General features: G+C 59.5%; 1 protein-coding gene across 3 annotated transcripts in view; it reads left to right on the forward strand.

Moving 5' to 3' along the window:
* Window positions 1–8,812: 8,812 nt before the first annotated feature.
* The window catches only part of GABRG3 (gamma-aminobutyric acid type A receptor subunit gamma3), a 43,740-nt gene continuing 32,961 nt past the window's right edge, over window positions 8,813–19,591 (forward strand). For all 3 annotated transcript variants that reach the window (XM_070400428.1, XM_070400429.1, XM_070400430.1), the window contains exons 1-2: window positions 8,813–8,891; window positions 12,763–12,830. In XM_070400428.1, coding sequence (XP_070256529.1) covers window position 8,891; window positions 12,763–12,830 — 69 coding nt within the window. In that variant the 5' untranslated portion in view covers window positions 8,813–8,890. The remainder of the gene's footprint in view (window positions 8,892–12,762; window positions 12,831–19,591) is intronic.

Genomic DNA, 19,591 nt, shown 5'->3' on the forward strand with positions numbered 1-19,591 from the left:
TATCAGCCATCACTAAGAAATAAAGTTTGAAAAGCAGAGAAAGTGGCCCTGGCTGGTCCCTCGGTTGGTCGGCGCGTCGTCCCCGATACAACAAGGTTTCCGGTCCCTTCCGCACGACTTCTCATGGGAGGTCGGGACGTGGTTTTCGAACGGCCGCCCGGAATAGGGGTGGCGTTGGCGGGCCCGGGTCCCGCTGTGCCCGCACTCACATCTCGGTCCCGGGAGAGGATGGGGCCCTGCGTGTCACGGAGCCATGATAGTCCCGACAAGTTCTCGGCTTCGTTACAGAATTCCCGCCCCCCCCCCGGCCCCCCTCGCCCCCACTGCCCCCCAAGCTCTGCCTCCTGCGTCAACTCGCTGCGCAGGCTTCAGTCTGATGCTCCTGAGACAAGAAAGATCCCCCGGTCCCACTCCCTCGTTTGAAATGTCAGCGTTTGTTATTTTTATTTAGTTTTAAATATGTTTTCATTGATTTCGGAGAGGAAGGGAGAGGGAGGGACAGAAACATCCATGCTGAGAGTCATCCGGCGGCTGCCTCCTGCACGCCCCCCACTGGGGATGGAGCCCGCCACCCGGGCCTGTGCCCTGACTGACGGGGAATCGAACCGGGACCTCCTGGGTCGACGCTCAAGCCCTGAGCCAGGCCGGGCCGGGCCGGGTCGGGTCGGTGGGGCCAGTGTTTGTTATTTTGGATGAACATAACATAAAGCATCGCCTTGTGGGGGGATGAGAACAAGGCGAGAAGTAAACACTGTGAACAGAGCGGTGAATGGCAGTGCCCTACTTGTAGGCGCCCTGGCATGGGAGTGTCTCCTTCCACATCACCTAGAGGGCCAGCAGGCAGGGTTCTGTGTCTCGCAGGCCCGGGCGCGGGGATGTAGGGCAGGCGTTGGCTCCCGTTGGCCTAGATGCTTGTCTACAAAAAGTGGTTCCGCAGCCTCCCCGCCAACTACCCAAGAGAAAATGGGGCAGCAAACACCGTCTTGTTGGAGACTGAGGAGGAGCCTGTAACATCGTCCGTGTGTTAACCCCCGAGAAATGCTTCGCCGCGTGTCCTGTGGGACGCGGTGCGGGGACCCGGTCCAGCCCCTCGGACGTTTTCTGTTTCACAGAGATTTGGGGATGTTGAGATCCAACACCAACTCCGTGGACGGGCTCTAATCCTGTGTGCAGACCCGCCTTTCCGTTCCCATGGTTACTGACTGGGGTCCCCACGCCATGGGATTGCGTTCCCGTGGGGGGGGGGGGGGGGCCTGAGAGGGAGAAGGCAGCCGCGATGGGAAGCCGTCCTGCTCAGCCCTGGTTGAAGGATTGGTTCTCTGCTAGGAATGCCCTCGGGAGGTGTGTGTTTTCTTCCACCGAGAACATGACCTTTACGTCTCGTTCCGTAGCTAATCCGTGCTCCTGTGATGGAAGAAAGTCCTGCTGATAGAATAGACCTGTCTGGGTAGCACACCCTACACCACCGCCCTTCTCCATCAGGGAGGGAGGGAGGGAGGGAGAGGAGGGGGAGGAGGGAGAGGAGGAGGGGGAGGAGGAGGAGGGGAGGACAACGAGGAGGAGGGGAGGAGGGAGGGAGGGAGAGGGGGAGGGAGAGGAGGGAGGGGGAGGAGGACGAGGAGGAGGAAGAGAAGGAGAGCGGGGAGGAGGGAGAGGGAGGAGGAGGGAGGGGAGGAGGGAGAGGGAGGGAAAGGAGGAGGAGGAGGAAGAGGAGAAGATGAAGAAGAAAAAGAGTATAAGGAAGAGGAAGGGGGAGGCAGAAGGAGGGAGGGAGATGCAGGAGAATGCTGGGAGGTGGGAGGGGAGAGAGAGAGAGAGAAGCCCAGAAACCAGGGTCTGGCTGGAGTGGCTCCCTCCGGGCACAGCTGTGGATGGTGATGGTGACGGCGTCGGGCGGAGACCACCCCAAGGCACAAGGCCCACCAAGGTCCCCGCCAATCTTCCCGTCACCATTGGCCTCCGTGGTCGAATGAGCGTCCCCTGAGAAGGAACGATTTCTTGAGCAGGGGGCGTGCGCCTCGCTCTCCAGGAAAACAGTATTTTAGGTATTTTAACAAATTAATCTCTGAGTCTCTACGAACACATCTGGGAGCACCAGGGCCCCAAGCCAGCACGGTGGGTATTTGAATATGAATGAGGCGTGATTGAGGTTACGCCTAGGCCTGCGCCCAGAAGGTAGCGCTTTCCAACAGCGCGAAGAGGTTGTCTCGTCCGCGACTGGCATGGTGATGTTTGTCCATTTCAGTAGCCGGTCTCAGTCCCGGAATCAGATGGTTCTCGGAGCTGATTTTGAAATGAGCTCGGATGGGTTCTTCGTGGAAATGTGGGATTCAAACATATTTAGTGCTTAGGCTGTTTTTTTTCCCCTAAAAGGAACGTTTACGACTTGGGTCTCCTCAGCTTTTCTGAGTTCAAAACCAAAGATTTGATATGATATCTTCTTTAAAAATATATTTTTATTGATTTCCAAGGAAAGGAGAGAGAGAGAGAGAGAGAGAGAGAGAAACATCCATGAGGAGAGAGAATCATGGATCGGCCGCCTCCTGCACGCCCCCACCTGGGGATCGAGCCCACAACCTGGGCAGGTGCCCTGATGGGAAATCAAACCATGACCTCCTGGCTCATAGGTCGACTTTCAACCACCGAGCCACACCAGCTGGGCTTTTTAAAAATAGGTTTTTATTGGCTTTGGAGAGAGGAAGGGAGAGGGAGAGAGAGAAAGACGCACGGATCAATGAACCCGTGAACCCGCAGCCAGAGTATGTGCCCGGACAGGGAATCAAACCCGTGCCCGCTTGGTGCCTGGGTTCACGCTCAAGCCACTGAGCCACACAGGCCAGGGCCTCGGAGCAACCGCCCGGGTGGATGTACTCTGAGCCGCGCTGATATTGCCCCAAATCTATGGTGGGAGACTCGCTTCCCGGGTGGTTACGACTAATGAAAACCTAAATGAAATTTCCAGTCTTGGGGGCATTTCAAGACGCTCTGCTCGCTTCCTGGCTCAGTCCACCTGCCAGTTCCTTCGGGACTCGATGTGTTTCTTCAGCCGCCGCTGTTTGCGATGAGAAAGACGCCCATTGATCGGGGTGCCGCTTCCCACAGGCTCCCCAGCAGGCCACGTTCCCACGCGGAATCGGGGGTCGCGTGCGCAGGAGGAGGCCAGGCACCCCGGCAGGACGTGGGCCACGCCCACCCAGAGCGAGGCGCGCCTAGTAGGGCCGCAGGAGGTCGGGGAACCCAGAGAACCGCTGCCTCGTGTTGAAATAACAGCAGAGCTTGGGGTTCCCTCTGGACAGCGAGGGCCCGTCCCTGGGGCCCATCCTCAGGCTCCCTGTGGGGTCCCCCAAGGCCTCCCCACCCAGCGGAGCGCACCCCCTTCCCAGCCTCAAAGCCGGGGTCCCCCCCCTCGGCTGCCGCCCCCCTTCTCTCTGCCCAGCGCGTTGCCAGGCGTGTAATTGGGGAAACTCCTCCCCGCGGCCGGGACCGCCTCCGAGCGCGCAGCAGCCACGCGGCGCGCAGACCCCACGGCGCGCGCGGCACCGGCGGGCGGCGGGCGGGCAGGTGGGTGGGCTGCGCCGCGCGGAGCCGCGGGCTGCGGGGCCCAGGAGCCAGGGACCGCCCGTGCCCACCGGACCCCGCCACCCAGATCGGCGGGGAGCGCGGGCGGAGGGGAGGGGGCCGCGCGTCGCAGCGGCGCGGGGTCCCGCGGAGCCGCGCGCAGACCCGCCGGCCGTCGGGGGCGCGGCCGGCCGCCCGAGCCCGCACCTGTCCGGCCGCGGTCCAGCCGCAGCCCGCGGCCTCGGAGGCGGCGGAGGCGAGGCCGGCGCCCGGGAGGAAGCGGCGCCCGGCCGAGGCCTCGGACCGCGCGCCCCGCGCGCCCCGCGCTCGCGGCACCATGGCCCCCACCCTGCTGCTGGTCCTCTGCCTGCTGCCCGGCTTCCACGCGCGGTGAGTGGCGCCCTGGGGCTCCCGGTCCCCGAGGGAGAAGGCTCCGAGCCCAAGGCTGCGGGGCGGCAGCGGGCGGGGGGGACGGCCTGGAAGAGGGAGAAGTCTGGGGGGACGGGGGAAGGAGTGGGGGGCTGCGCCCCGTCTGTCCCATCTCCTGTCCCATCTCCCTCCTCTCCGGGCTGGGCGGCTGCAGCTCTCAGCCCCGGGAATATGGGATTAGGCTCAGATGACAGGGTTCTTCGGAAGCTTGTAAGATGGGTGGTTTGAAGGGTTTTTGGAAACCAAGCTGAGAGGGGACCAGCAGGGTCTGCCCCCTTCCCCACCCCCCCCTTCCTCCCCCACCCCCCTCCAGTGGGTCCCTCTCCCTCTCTCTCTCTCTCTCTCACACACACACACACACACACATGCACACGGTCACGGCTCTCCCTCTGAATTTCCCAGGACCCAGGAGCCCGGAGTTCCCACCTGCCCAGGTTTTAGATTCACAGCTTGGAGGCCAGTGGGCGGCCAGCCAGAGCCCTGCCTTTCAGAAGGGACTTCCCTCCCCGGGTCCTGCGGGCGAGCGCGCACACACACACACACACACACACACACACACACACCTGCACGCCTGCCAGAGCAGCCACTTGGCACCCCCGGAACACGGACACGGCTGTCCCCAGACACGCACGGTGTCGGAATGGACGACAAGGCCCGGCTGGCGTGGCTCCGTGGTCGAGCATCGACCTGTATAGGAACCAGGAGGTCAGGGTGCACATGCCCGGGTTGCAGGCTGGACCCCCAGTGGGGGGCAGCGTGCAGGAGGCAGCCCATCAGTGATGCTCGCTCCTCATTGATATTTCCATCCCTCTCTCCCTCCCCCTTCCTCTCTGAGATAAAAATATATTTAAAACAACAACAAAAGAGACCCCAATAAGGCTTGTGCCAGGTAACTAAGACATCCTCTCAGGTAATCAGTACCTTTAACCCCACCCCCCAGAACACGGCGCTGACCCAGAGGCCGCCAGGTGGGGATGGAGTGGCCGGTGAGGATGGGAGGGGCCTCCTGCAGCTGTAAATACCGCCGGAGATTCAGGTCATAAACCCAGGCTCGAGGCTGGTCCCAACACTGCGGACTGCCCTGCGCTTTGCAAATGATAGCGGCTCCCTGGCTTTTCCCCCCACCCCACCCCCCAAATCTCAGGGAACCCCTTTCCCAAAACACCCTCGTTTGGACACCTCCTCATGCCCTGCATCTGGGAGCTAGAGAGCGTCCCTGTGGGCCGTAACCCTGCAGGTCAGCACGTTGGCCTTGGTGTTTGTGAAGGAGGAAAGAACCAGGAAGGCACGTTCACAGAGCCCCCGAGAGGCGAGGGGGCCCCCCCACCGTTCTCGCCCCACACGCCATCGGGGTGTTGGGCCCCAGGACGAATGCCTTGCGACGACGTCGTCACTGAAAGTTGAGACCCTGGAAGGCGGGCGGCGGGGACAGCAGGCTTCGTTCGGGGTGACTCACTGGCAGCTCCCTCAATCCTCGCCTTTCGGCACAAGTTTCTTCCCGTTTAAGGAGGAGCTGGGAGGACAGCGCCAGTGCCTGCCTGAGGTCCGTGACGCCTGGGTGGGTTTGTGCCTGACGTGGAGGCCCCGAGGCCTGTCCTCTAGCCCCCAAGTCCTGTCTCGTGACCCCACTATTGTTGCCTCCTGCGGGGAGTGACCTGCAGTTCAGGGTGAGCTGGCGGTTTGGCTCCGGAGGCTCGTAAGGTGCTAGGAGAACGGCCTGTCGTCCCTCGTGGGATGTGCAGGAGGATGTGGTGTCGAACTGGAAGCAGTCAGGTTCCCAGGCCTCCGCAAAGGGACGCCCGTCCGCCCCCCCCCCCCACCCCCCCCCCGTCCCTCTGTCTCCCTCAGGGCAGATTGCAGTCCATCCTCTGTCTGGGTGGCTCCCTGCCTTCCATAACAGAGGTTGCATAGCACCTGGGGGAAAAAAATCCAAAATTTACTTTTTAAAATAGATTTTTTATTGATTTCAGAGCAGTAGGGAGAGGGAAAGAGAGACAGAAACATCATCAATGAGGAGAGAGAATCACGGACCAGCTGCCTCCCGCACGCCCCCTCCTGGGGATCCGACCCGCAACCCGGGCCTGTGCCCTGACCTGGAATCGAACCGTGACCTCCTGGTTCACAGAGGTCGTCGCCGCTCGATCTCTGAGCCACGCCGCCGCCGGGCAAAAAAAAAAATGCAAATTTTAAACGGGTGGCGTTGTTTCCGGCTTCTCGCGTGCAGGTGTCTTTGTTCTCCGAGTGGGTTTTAGCGACGTGGGGTGTGACCGGGTGTGCGGGGTGATCTTTTCAAAGCGGTCATTCGTGCGGGGAGGGGTCTCCCCCGCACCCTGCAGGCCTCCCTGGTCGGGGAGCCCTGGGAAAGGTGGTGGCAGACGGGTGTGCTCTTTGCCGACGGCTTGGCAGCTCCCTGGAGGGCAGTGTGCCCCAGCCTGACTCCCCGCGGGTGAGCTCACTGTACCCTGAAACCTTCTAAGTCGCACCGGCTCCTCGGGGACACCAGTAAGGTGCTTCGCTGCTCTCTGAGGCTTAGGGGCTCCTCCTAGTGTTTCAAAGGAGTTGAGACTTGCCCTGGCCAGTGTGGTTCAGTGGATAGAGCGTCGGCCTGTGGACTGAAGGGTCCCGGGTTCGATTCCAGTCAAGGGCCCATGCCTGGTTTTCAGGCTCCATCCCCCGTAGCGGGTGTGCAGGAGGCAGCCGATCCATGATTCTCTCTCATCATGGATGTTTCTATCTCTTTCCCTCTCTCTTCCTCTCTGCAATCAATAAAAATATATATCTGGGGGGGGGGGGGAAGGATTTGAGACTTTATCCTGGTCCTAACGGTGGAGGAGAAGGTGCCAGGCGTGGAAGTAACATCCGGAGCGTCCGGCCGAGCAGCGGCTTGACAGCGACAGCCGGTCGCCGGTTTGCTTCTAAGACGAAGCGAATTGCAGGGGTGGCGTCCGGGAGCCTGCAGTCCCGAGCACAGAACGCTCATAAAGATTATGTATAACCCGCTCAGCGTGTGGAGAAGCGGAGCGCGTGTTTTATCCGCACGCCAGTGGGTCCCCCGAGATGACACTTGGCTTTCATCACGGCGAGGGATTTCCCGTGGGGCTGGGTGTCCGGGCCTGAGCGCTGGGAGGCCTCCGTGCCATTCTCTCTCTCCAGTTCTGCAGCCAGCAGACACGTGGGCTCAGGAGTCGGGGAGCCAGTGCCAGGCCCCCCACCCTGTCCAGCCCAGCCCTGCCCCACAGCCGGGGTCCCCCTTCGTCTCCCCGGAGAGAAGGCAGCTTCTTGGCCTTGCAGGCTGCCTGCCCCCCTCGCACCTGCCCAGGCCTCTAGGGAAACGGCTTATGCAATCCCAGGAAAGCCCTCCATCCCCGCGAGAGGGAGAGGACGAGATTCCTTTTAATACCTGTCGCCCCAGTAGCTCCAAGGTATTTCTCAGAAGCCACGGGGCCGTGTACAGGGAGGATTGACAAGCGTGGGTCCGTGAGCTCATCTGTGTCCGGAAGACCGTTGGGGCCATGGCCGCACGGGAGCAGGATCCGGTCTCTCCGCTGGGGAGCTGTCTTTGGGTGTGCGGGGAGGGAGAGGGGGAGAGGAGAGGAAGGGGGGGAGGGAGAGGGAAGGGCTCAGTTGGACGTGCGTCCTGAGGAGGTGGTGTGATTGGGCCGAGGTCCGCCGCCCCTCCCTTCACCGCCCCACACCTTCGCTGTGGACTGAATCGCCGGCCAGCCGTGTCCCACGGGACCTGTGTCGACGACTGCTTGCTTGTTTTTAAATCCCAAATGATAAAATTCGCATCCCTGACCACAGTCCCGGTGAAAGGAGCTATTTTTAGTGACATTTAGGAAATGTCACCGGTGTCATGTGTCGCATGTCACTTACCGAGTGTGTGTTCCAAATTTTATCGGCTCCTCTTGACGGTGGACGGTTTGCTGTGGATCAAAATTCGTGGCAATTTAAGAGTATGTACGTATATGTTTCATTGATTTCGAGAGAGGAAGCGAGAGGGAGAGAGAGAGAGAGAAACATCCATGACGAGAGAGAGTCATGGGTCGGCTGCCTCCCGCACGACCCCCACTGGGGATCGGGCCCGCAACCAGGGCATGTGCCCCGACCGGGAATCGAACCGCGACCTCCTGGTTCACGGGTTGAGGTTCAGCCTTTGAGCTACACCGGCCGTGTGCAATTCATAGTTTTTATTGGTGGCTTATTTCTAGACCAGTGGTTCTCAACCTTCTGGCCCTTTACTACAGCTCCTCATGTTGTGACCCAACCATAAAATCATTTTCGTGGCTACTTCCTCACTGTCATGTTGCTACTGTGATGAATCGTCATGGAAATATCTGATACGCAGGATGGTCTTAGGCGACCCCTGTGACAGGGTTGTTCGACCGCCAAAGGGGTCGCGGCCCACAGGTTGAGAACCGCTGTTCTAGACAATTTGTCTTCAAGAAATAAAATGGCAGCGTGAGATCAGGCTAGGAAAAGCTTGAACTCCGTCGTCGGCGCCACGTGCCGTACACGGGTGGGTGGCCAACCTCTCACACGCGTGATGCCGCGAATCCTGCTCCCTGACGAATCTAGAATTAGAAAACTTGTGTCTCCTTTTACTTTTTCACTTGAGAGATCACCCGGAGGGTGGGCGGGGGTCGCGGGGACTTCTGTGGCTTCTTCAGTGGCCCTCGGGCAGCCCACGTGGGAATAATACGCTTCCTGGAGCCGTTGGGCCGACGTGTCCTCTCACTTTGTGCCGTGACCCAGGTCCAGGAGGGCGGAGGAGGAGGAGCAGGAAGACACGGCCTCGAACCAGAAGTGGGTCTTGGCCCCCAAATCCCAGGACACGGACGTGACGCTCATTCTGAACAAGCTGCTGAGGGAATACGATAAGAAGCTGCGGCCCGACATTGGCAGTGAGTACCCACGGGTGTGGTTCCCGTAGAAAGTAGACGCCGGTGGTGCATGTTTACGGGTTTTATTTTTAAAGCGTGTCTTTTATTGATGTCAGAGAGAAAGGGAGAGGGAGAGAGAGAGAGAAACATCCATGATGAGAGGGAGTCGTGGATCGGCGCCTCCTGCAGGCCCCGCACTGGGGGTCGAGCCTACCACCTGGGCCTGTGCCCTGACCGGGAACGGAACCCAGGACCACCTGGTTCCTGGGTTGACGCTCAGCCAATGAGCCGCGCCTGCGGGCGCCACGTGCAGGTGGTTGTGGGAACCCCGGGGCCCGACGGCCAATGGGCTCAGAGCGCCCGCACCGCCTGCTGGGAGGAGCCCGCGGGCGGGAGGCTGGTGGCTGCTCCTAGGGCTCCTGCTGCTCCGAGGCCCCGAGCGCCAGGCGGTGCCACCGGGAACCTCCGTGGTGACCTTGGGACCCTCCAATGTGACCTTGCAGGTGGGCCAAGCCCCCGCCGCCGCCGAGGGGAGGGGGGCGGGAGAGGGGCAGCGACCCATGGCGCTCAGGCCTCAGGCGGACAGGTTCTGGGAGCTCCCTGGCGTCTCTGATGCCTCTGGCTCTTGCCCCCTGCCCCTGCCCCCCCCCCCCCCCAAGACTCACTCCTGGCTCTTCTGGGCAAGTTTTGTGCACTTGGGCCGTTGCATCTCCTGGTTGGAGTGCAGCCAAGCACCTTCCGTCCTTGGAAGAATTCAAATTTGGTGCCGCAGCCCGGCCGGCTGGTGTGGCCCAGTGGTCGAGCGCCGACCTAGGAACCAGGAAGTCAGGGTTCGATTCCCGTCAGGGCACATGCCGGGGCTGCGGGCTCCATCCCCAGTGGGGGGCGTGCAGGAGGCAGCCGATCCGTGATTCTCTCTCATCATGGATGTTTCTATCCCTCTCTCCCTCTCCCTTCCTCTCTGAGATCCACAAGAACATTTTTTAAAAATCAACGGAAAAATGCGCTCGGGTGCGGATTCACGCACACACACTCAGAAAAGGGGGCGCCGCAGCTTGGAGGACCGGCTGTCGAGCTGACGTGAGGAGGGGAACCCCTTCCGTGTGCGTCCCACAATCCCGCGGCCGGAATCGACCCCCCGCCTGACCGTAGGCGCCTCCGTGCGCACATGGGCACCTCCCCACCTTCTCCGTCCAGCTGGGTCCACGGAGACCCAACACCAGGAAGCCCTCGGGATGGCCCGTCCGCGTCCCCGTCAGCCGTGAACAGCTCACGGCAGCCTCCGGGAGGACCGCGTCCACGCGGGGTCCTCTAATAGTTTCTGTAACCCACGCTGCGACCGTGATGTGTTTAAAAAGACGTCCCCCCGGTGATCTCTCCCCCACTGGCTCCTAAATTATGGACGGATCTGTAGCCGTCCCCCGCCTCTCCCCATCCATCACCCCGAGCGCTCCGTCAGCCGCGTCCTTAACCGGTGTGTGTTCTGCTGGTGCTATTTGTCTCCGGGACACCTCTCGCCATGGGAGCTCGCGGCGGCTGGAGGGCGGTAAACCTTTTCCTAAGAGAATTGCGCAGAGGAAGGGTAATGACCCGAGTGACTGTCTCCCCCTTGGGGCCTCCGGGAACGCGAGCCACGCTCCGTGGAAGTAGATGGTTACAAAACACAGTTCCCTCTCCGGGATCGGGGCGGTCGGGGCCAAACGCCATCAGTGCCGGGGCGATCGGAGGCCGCCTGCTGGCTGGCGGCCCAGGGGAATGCTCGCTGGGAGCGTGTGCCGTGCGCGGGCAGGACCCCGGGGTTCATTTAACCCGGGCACGGCCCCTTCTCTCGGCTCTGGTTCATCTTAGGTTCCTTCCCGTTCCTCTTGTTCCGGTGGGTGCCTCTCTGGACTCCTGTGCCAGGCGGTTCCAAAGCTTATTCTCCGAGTTTAGTTAAAACTTCTAGCCCGGCCGGCGTGGCTCGGGTAGAGCATCGACCCATGAACCAGGAGGTCACGGTTCTTCGATTCCCGATCTGGGCGCATGTCCAGGGTTGCGGGATTGATCCCAGGGAGGGGGTGTGTAGGAGGCAGCGATCCAGGATTCTCTCTCACCATTGCTGTTTCTCTCTCTATCTCCCTCTCCCCTGGTCTCTGAAATCAATACAAATATATTAAAAAATAAAATACAAAGACACGTCGGTGCTTTAGGTCAGAGGAAGGGGAGTCGGAGGCGGGTGCAGGGCCCCTAGAGCATGGCCCCCTGGTGGACCTGGTCCGACGGCCCCAGCCGGCACCGCCTTGGAGACGGCTAGCTGTCCTTTCCCGCAGCGCCGGCAGAGCCAGAGAAGAGAATTCACATGCACCCCCTCGGCTCTCGGAGCAGATGGAGGGGAGGAAGCAGACGTTCTTAATTGCTGCGCCTGAGATAAAAGCGATGACTGTAGACTGCGCCGGTTCTCTCTCCAAGTTCACGCCGTGCACACGGGAGGGGGGCGCAGGTTTCCTGCAGAAATTACACCGGTCGCCTCCCTGGGAGACCCCTTGGGCGCCCAAGGACGCTGGTGGGAACCCAGTTCCTCAGCTCAGTGCAGGTTGAGAGGGGACCCGTCCTCACACACACGCACCTTAGGGCTGAGCACATAGAAGGATCAATGAGTGCAGGCATAGATACGTGGAACAGCAAACTGATGTTTCTCTCTCTCTCTCTCTCTCTCTCTCTCTCTCTCTCTAAATATCCATAAATAGAAAATAAATAGTAAACCCAAGTCTTGCTGTAAGCATTACAGACCAGCCCGGCTGGTGTGGCTCAGTGGTTGAGCATCCACCTATGAACCAGGAGGTCACGGTTCGATTCCCGGTCAGGGCACATGCCCGGGTTGTGGGCTCGATGCCCAGTGGTGGTGGGGGGCGGGGGGTGCAGGAGGCGGCCGATCCACGATGCTCTCTCATCATGGATGTTTCTGCCCCCTCTTCCTCTCCCTTCCTCTCTCTGCAATCGATAAAAACATCTGTTTTTAAAAAAATGACAGCCCCTGCCAACACCTGGCTCAAGGACAGTGGACACGATGGGTCCCTTCCGTCCTCGGTCTCCCCAGAACCACACGGTTTCCCCGTGTGGGGTCCGAGCCGGGACACACAGCCCCAGACACCGCCAGGGTCCCGGGCTGCGTCTCACGGTGCGATTTCCGTTCAGCTGTTGGCGCTTCGTCAGCCTCTCGTTAGCATCCTGCTCCAGAATATCTTCGTTTTCATCAGGAATGACTGTGCCCATACTGATGAGGCTGCTCCCCGGCTCATTTGCATCGGAGGGGACGGGGAATGGTCGCCGGGCAGAGCATCTAAAGGCAGTTTGCCCGCAGCTCAGGAGCCTGGCTCGGCCTCAGAATTACCCTGAAAACTCTTGGAAAGACCGAGATCCCAGCCCCACCCCCAGCACCTACCCACTCGGAATATTAATTATTTTTCTGTTTTCTAGTTCCCTGATTTCCTCTTAGATCCGTGTTGTTACTGCTCTTCCGCTTCCTTGGGGTTTTATTTGCTCTATTTTTAGTTCCTTCTGTTTGTGGTTAATCCTCACCCGAGGATATTTTTCCCATTGATTTCTGGAGAGAGTGGAAGGGAGGGGGAGAGAGAGAGAGAGAACATCCATGAGGAGAGAGAATCATCGATCGGCCGCCTCCTGCACGCCCCTCACTGGGGATCGAGCCCGCAACCAGGGCATGTGCCCCGGCCGGGAATCTAACTGCGACCTCCTGGTTCGTAGGTCGACGCTCAACCACGGAGCCGCGCCGGCCGGCCTGGTCCCCCCTTTTTAACAGACCCTGGGGGTCCTGGTGCTCGAATCCAAGGGGTTGCGTGTTTTCCCGGGTCCCGGGCGCGGAGCACTAACCCTCGTGTCTTTCTCTCCGCAGTGAGACCCACCGTCATCGACGTCGACATCTATGTGAACAGCATCGGGCCCGTGTCGTCCATAAACATGGTAAGAAACGATCATTTGTTGCTGTTTGGATCTGCCGGACGGATTCACTTCTCGCTGGTATGCCCGTGGCGGGTTTTCTGTGCGTGGTTCCTCCGGCAGGCTCCCAGCTCACGGCGGACTCCCAGACTCGGTGGCGTGTCTCGGTGGCGTGTGACGGTAGTTTAATGTGGGCGATGCTGAGCGTCGGGGCTGGGGCTGTGACGGTGGCAGGGAGGATCCCCCCCACCCCCCCGCCATGGTTAGGTCTGCGCCGCAAGGAGCCCCAGGACAGGAGACGCTGTGAGCGTTTAAGAGATTTTATTACATCCTCTCTCAGCGGGCAGAGACCAGTCTGTCGGTGTCTGCCCCGAGGGGTGGTGAGGTCCTCTCACATCGGGTGCAAGTACGCGATATGGGGTCAGGGTGTGGGGGCAGGAGTCGGTCAGGCGGAGGGGAGGAGAGGGAGAGAGAGAGAGACAGAAAGCTCAGTGATGGGAGAAAATCATGCATCGGCTGCCTCCTGCACACCCCCTGCTGGGGATCGGGCCCCGCAACCTGGGCCTGTGCCCTGAGCGGGAATCGAGCCGTGACCTCCTGGTCAAGGGCACCTACCTGGGTTGCAGGTTCAGTCCCCGGCCCTGATCAGGGTGCGTGCGGGAGGCAACCCATCGATGTGTCTCGCCCATCTATGTTTCTCTCTCTCTCTCTCTCTCTCCCTCTTTCTCTCTCTCTCTCTTTCTTTTTCTTCCCTTCCCTTCGGTCCACTCTCTCTCTAAAAAAAAAAAAAAATCAATGGGAAAAAATAGCCCTGGGTGAGGATTAACAACCAGAAAAGAAATGGAAGCATCTCCATGATGCTTCCATCAGATGAGCTGAGCTGACAGATGAGCTATCGAAGCAGCCCCTGCCCAGCTCTGCTCGCTGGAGCTCCAGATGGGAGGGTCTGATTGAGTCGCTGCGGAGACGAGGAAAGATCTCGCATGCTTTTCGCTTTCAGCCGAGACGCACCCCGTGGGGGCAAACTGCTCCTTGGGGGTGTGAGTCATCGACTCTCCCCATTGGACGAAGCTCCGAGAAACCTGTGGAACCAACCGGAAGTGAGCCGTGTCTTGCTCACCCCGAAACCACAGCATCTCTGAATTGGGGGAGTTGATTTATTTGTTTAAAAAAATGTTTTTTAACTTCAGAGAGGAAGGGAGAGGGAGAGAGAGAGAAACATCGATGATAAGAGAGAGTCATTGATCGTCGATCGGCTGTCTCCTGCACACACCCCGCCCCCCACCAGCCCCGCCACTGGGGATGGAGCCCCAAACCAGGGCATGTGCCTTTGGCCAGGGGTCGAACTGTGCGTGACCTCCTGAGTCCTAGGCCCCACACCGGCCGGGGGAAAGGCCAGGCTTTTTGTCTCACACCGTATCCCAGGCTGGGCTGGCCCTGAACTCGGGTCCTTTACCTCGTGCGGGTTTTTAAGTCTGTGATGACGTGACGTCCCTTCCAGGTAACAGTTCTTTTGTCGTCGTTGTTAGAGTCAAGCGAACTAGCAGCCCGGCTGTGTGGGACATAAAACGGCTCAGCCGCAGCCCTGCCGGCGTGGCTCAGTGCTTGAGCATCAGCCTGCGAGCCGGGAGGTCGCCGGTGTGGTTCCCGGTCACGGGATGCGGGCTGGACCCCCAGCAGGGGGCGTGCAGGAGGCACCCCACGAATGCTGTTCGCTCATCATTGACGCTTCTCTCCCTTCCTCTCTGAAATCAATAACAATATATTTTTTTTAAAAAAAAATCAATGAAAACATATTTAAAAACACACCCACAATAACCTCTCCTCGGCGTCGATCTTCCGAGGTGGTCACAGCTCTCCCAGTGGCACCGGCATCCTGATGCGTCCCGTTCCCACAGGCCGGTTGGGGGCCGCTGAGGATTTATGATCAGCAAGTAGCAGCTTCAGACTGATTTATGGGGCCTGTCATCCTATCTTCCCTCTTCCTGCCTCCTCGTCCCAACAAAAAAAAACAAAACAGGAGGATAGAGCGTTTCCTGGCAGGACTGAGCCTCCAGCGCTGACCCCAGCTTCATCGATAACCTCCCGTAAATTGCATGCCGGCGGGGAGCCCGCTTTTAAACGGTAACCGGGCCCTGGCGGAAGCCAGGGAGGCAGACACCGCCGTGCTCTCTGCGCGGAAAACCCCTGAGGGGCACCCCCACCCTCTGCTTCCTGTTGTTGTTGTTAATCCTCACCCGAGGCTGTTTTTAAAAAAGTAATTTTTTATTGATTTTAGAGAGAAAGGGAGATGGGGGGAGAGAGAGAGAGAGAGAGAGACATCAGTGATGAGAGAGAATCATGGATCGGCTGCCTCCTGCACGACTCCTACTGGGGACCGAACCTGCAACCCAGGAACATGGCCTTGACCGGGAATCGAACAACCTCAGACCCTGCGGTCGTCCGAGGGCCGGCGCTCTAACCACTGGCCCACACAGGCCAGGGCGGGGCGTGTGTGTCTTTAGGGAGCAGGGACCTTGGAGATCAGGCCCTGGTGTCAGTGTGACGATAACCATGATCGCTGGGCGCATTGTACTTCGAGGCTGGAGAGAGAGACCGTCCCGGTTAAGGGCCTCTGTGCTCAGGCAGGGTGGCCCCGGGGCTGGCGGCTGCCTGGTGGGCGGGCTGGCGGCTGGCGGAGACCCCTCGTGCTTTGCAAATGCCACCGGGATTGCGGGGCCCTCTCCCCACCGGCCGCCGCCCGGGGCTCCCCGGGAGGGGCCCGCCGCACGTTCTGACGCCGCCTCCATCCCACTACCTTGGAAGATGTCTGACGGCCCATCCAAGTGTCTGTGTTTGTTGTTGTTGTTTTTAGAAATCTGGGCTTCCCCGTATCCTAGGCAACCCTGGGAGGCAGCAATAGTCCAAGGCGGGCGGCATCCTGTGTGTTTCCGTCGTCAAAACCCCCGAGTGCCCGCCGACAGGCGCTGTCTTGGTGGGTCGCTTTGCCCGTGGGGATCCGTGCTGCCCGACGTCAGTGGCCTTCGGTGGCACTGCTCTGGGCCCGGAAGCCACAGAGGGGGCACCTCCATGCTCACCTCCACCCTCTCCTCCCAGCAGCATGGCTCCTCCTCCTTCTTCTTTGTTAAATTTATATTTTTATTGACTTCAGAGAGGAAGGGAAAGGGAGGCAGGGATAGAAACATCCACGATGAGGGAGAATCATGGACCGGCTGCCTCCCGCATGCCCCACACGGGGGATCGAGCCCGCAGCCCGGGGCACGGGCCTGACCGGGAATCGAACGGTGACCTCCTGGTTCCTAGGTCGACGCTCAACCCCCGAGCCACGCCCGCCGGGCGAAAACACAGTTTTTTAAAACTTTGGTTGGCTACTTTGGTTCCTGTTTCTTCTCCTTTGTTTGGAGCAGTGTCGCCGAGGTGACGTGGAAATTATTTCACAGAAAGACTTCCCCCTTTTCTTGAGAAAAACACAGCTCCGAGTATTTAGTGCAACAGGTTGTATTCCTGTGGGGGCGTGCGAGAAATTCGAAAACAAACACATTTTCCTTGCAGATGGTTAGGTGTCAGGCTCGGCCTACGTTGTGGATTATTATTTTTTATATATTTTTTATTGATGTCCGAGAGGCAGGAAGAGGAAGAGAGAGAGAAACATCAATGATGAGAGAGAATCACTGATCAGCTGCCTCCTGTACGCCCCCTACTGGAGATCGAGCCCGCAACCCGGGCATGTGCCCTTGGCTGGAATCGAAGCCAGGACCCTGCAGTCCACAGGCCGACACTCTATCCACTGAGCTAGGGCCACCGTGGTTTCCCTCCGGAAGAAACGGAATCTTGCTTCGCTTGGCACCCCAGCACCATGGACAGCGCCCACCGCATGGCAGGAGCTCGATGTTGGCTTGTAGAGAAACACACGCACACGCATACATGCACACACACACACACACGCTAAACCCCCCCAAAACAGCGAGTTCTATGATTCAGCCTCAACCTCGCACAAGAGGAAGGCAGCCCGGGGAGATGCCGGTGTTGGGCAGCCGCAGAGAACGCCTCCCACCGTGTTTGTGTCCGGAATTCATTCTTCCTCCTGAGTAATTCATCGAGACGGAATCAAACAACTCACCACGAGAAAGGCAGGCCAGAAGGGATGTAGAAGTTGCAGCATTGAGGCTCCTCTTTAGAAGTCATGTGGGTAGGACCCCACCGGGTGTGGCTCAGCCGCTGAGCGTCGACCTGGGAACCAGGAGGTCACCGGTTCGATTCCCGGTCAGGGCACGTGCCGGGGTTGTGGGTTCGATCTGTTTTCCAGAGCTGCTGGCCTCTCGCTCTCTTATCATCATCATCATCATCATCATCTTTATTATTATTTTCTGTCTGTTCTGTTCTGGGCCCGTTCGTGTGGGGCGTGCCAAGACAGATGGGGGACCAGTTTGCAAACGGCCCTTGTGGCTTAGTTGGTTCTTTCCTGCGCGGACCTTCCTGGGGAAAGTGGCGGGAAACACACGTCCTCCGTGTCCGCCGCCAGCCCCCTCCCGTCGCCCCCTCGGGCTGGGCGGCGTGCAGGACACTGTGAGGAAATTGGCGGGAGATGAAAGAACGCGCTTCCTTTGATGGTCAGTGAGTTGCTGGCTTTGTCACGATTAGCCCATCTCTCCTCCGATTCAGCTGCCGGTCTCCCTGGAGATCAAAGAAGGGCTTTTTCTCTCTCGACCCACAGCATTGTTGACGGCTGAGCTCGGGGGGCTACCGTGTGTGGCAGCGGCCCCCACGCACTCGCTCGAGCTCGAGGGGGGCCTGACCCTGGCCGAACCTCGGCCCCACAGGCCGGCCGGGGCCGCCTCCGCTCCGTTCCCAGGTCTGATCGCACCCGATGCACAAACATGTGTGAAGGTCATCGTCCTCCTGGCGCTCGGGGATCCTGAACACGCAGAACAGGGGTTTTCCTCGCGCACGACGGTTGGTGGCCTGTGTCCATCCGCTTGACTGGGTCTCAAGGTGTCCGAATTGCTGGTCAAACATGATTCCGGGGGTGCCTGTGAGGGAGGGGTGTCTCTGGTTGAGGTTCACGTTTGAATTCGTAGACAGAGAAGAGCAGACGGCCCGCCCCAGGGTGGGTGGGCCTTGCCCAAGCAGTTGAAGGCCGGATTGGAACGTAGGGCTGGCCCTGCCCCAAATAAGAGCATTCTTCCCGCCCAGCTTGTGTGGCTCAGTTGGTGGAGTATCGTCCCAGGCGCCAAGAGGTCGCCGGTGCAATTCCCGGTCAGGGCACATACCTGGGTTTCAGGCTCGATCCCCAGCAGGGGCTGTGCAGGAGGCAGCCGATGGGTGGTTCTCTTGGCCGGACTAGAATGATGCATGTAAAAATTAAGTGCAACTCAGTCTATAATAGCTCAGATCGGGAAACAGCCCAGGTGCCCATCCGTAGACGAGTGGGTAAAAAAGCCGTGGTACATGGGCACCAGGGAATACTACGCAGCAGTGAAAAAGGAGGATCTCTTAGCCCTCGAGACAGCATGGAGGGGCCTGGAGAGTATCACGCTAAGTGACATAAGCCAGTCAGCGAAAGGCAAGTATCCCATGATCTCACTCATAGGTGGCATCTAAGTAACAAAATAAACTGATGAATGGAGTGGATCCAGAAACATGGAACAGAGTGTGGGATCTCGGAGGGAAGGCGGGGGACGGTGGGAGGGTGGGAGGTGATCAACCAAAGTCCTTGCGTGCAGCTCTGCATGACCCATGGACACAGACAGTAGGGTGGTGAGGGCCTGGGGCGGGGGGAAAAAAGGGAACAACGGTGATACTTCCAGCTCCAAAGAATTATATTTGTTGTAAAGAATTACTTAAAAAATTTAAGTGCAAGTTAAGATAAAATGGGAGCTGGGGAGCCCAGGAGTTGGCCGCCGCAGGCCTCGCTCTCGCTGTAAGGACCGACGCTGTGACTAGAACACCCCGGGCCGCGTGGGGTGCGCCGTGAGAGGGAGCCGTTCCCTGGAAGACAGATTGAATCTTGGCAGGGGCTGGGGTAGTGGGGACAGACGCAGCGCGGCCCGCAGGAGTCTGGCAGCCGGCGCAGCGTCCCTGAGCCAGCGGGACGGGCCCGGCTGGCTGTTACTGAGCATTGTGGAGAACTAACAGACACCTCCCTCGCCTCGCTGGCCCTCCAGCCCGGCCCCCGAGCGGCTCCGAGGACCGGTTCGTGCCAGCCTCGGACGGACGCGGCGTCAACCAGACCTCTGGTGGCAAAGGATGGGCGGGGGGGCCAACCAACTAGAAATCGGTGTCACAGCCTGGCTGGTGCGGTTCAGTGGCCGGAGTGGTTGAGCCTGGACCTCGGAGCTGGGAGGTCACGGTTTGATTCCCGCACCCTGGCCCGGAATCGAGCTGTGACCTGCTGGTTCCGAGGTCGGTGCGTAACCACTGAGCCACGCCGCCCCGAGGCCCTCCACCCCAGCTTTTTAATTGCTCGGTTATTGGAGCCGTCCGTCCAGGGATTCTTGTTTTTTCTCCCTGCAGAAAGGCGTCTCTTTAGTATTCCCTTCCGATGGAGACGCGTTCTATCAAAATTAAAAACGTGGCTCAGCCTGTCACCCTCGCCGCGAATGAAATATGTGCGGCTGCAGCAGGGACTACGATTCCCTATGAAGATAAACTTCTTATCAACTATTTGATTGCCCGGATACCCCGAGGGGCGCTCTGTTCAGAACAGCGGAGATTAAATGCTCGATTTTCCTCCCCCTTTGTGTATCCCCGAGAAGGATGCTGGGGAGCCAGCTCATTATTTTGCA

Source organism: Myotis yumanensis, unplaced genomic scaffold (assembly GCF_028538775.1).
Source record: "Myotis yumanensis isolate MYYU_CA2020_CCGP unplaced genomic scaffold, mMyoYum1.0.hap1 SCAF_20, whole genome shotgun sequence".
Classification (NCBI taxonomy): Eukaryota; Metazoa; Chordata; class Mammalia; order Chiroptera; family Vespertilionidae; genus Myotis; species Myotis yumanensis.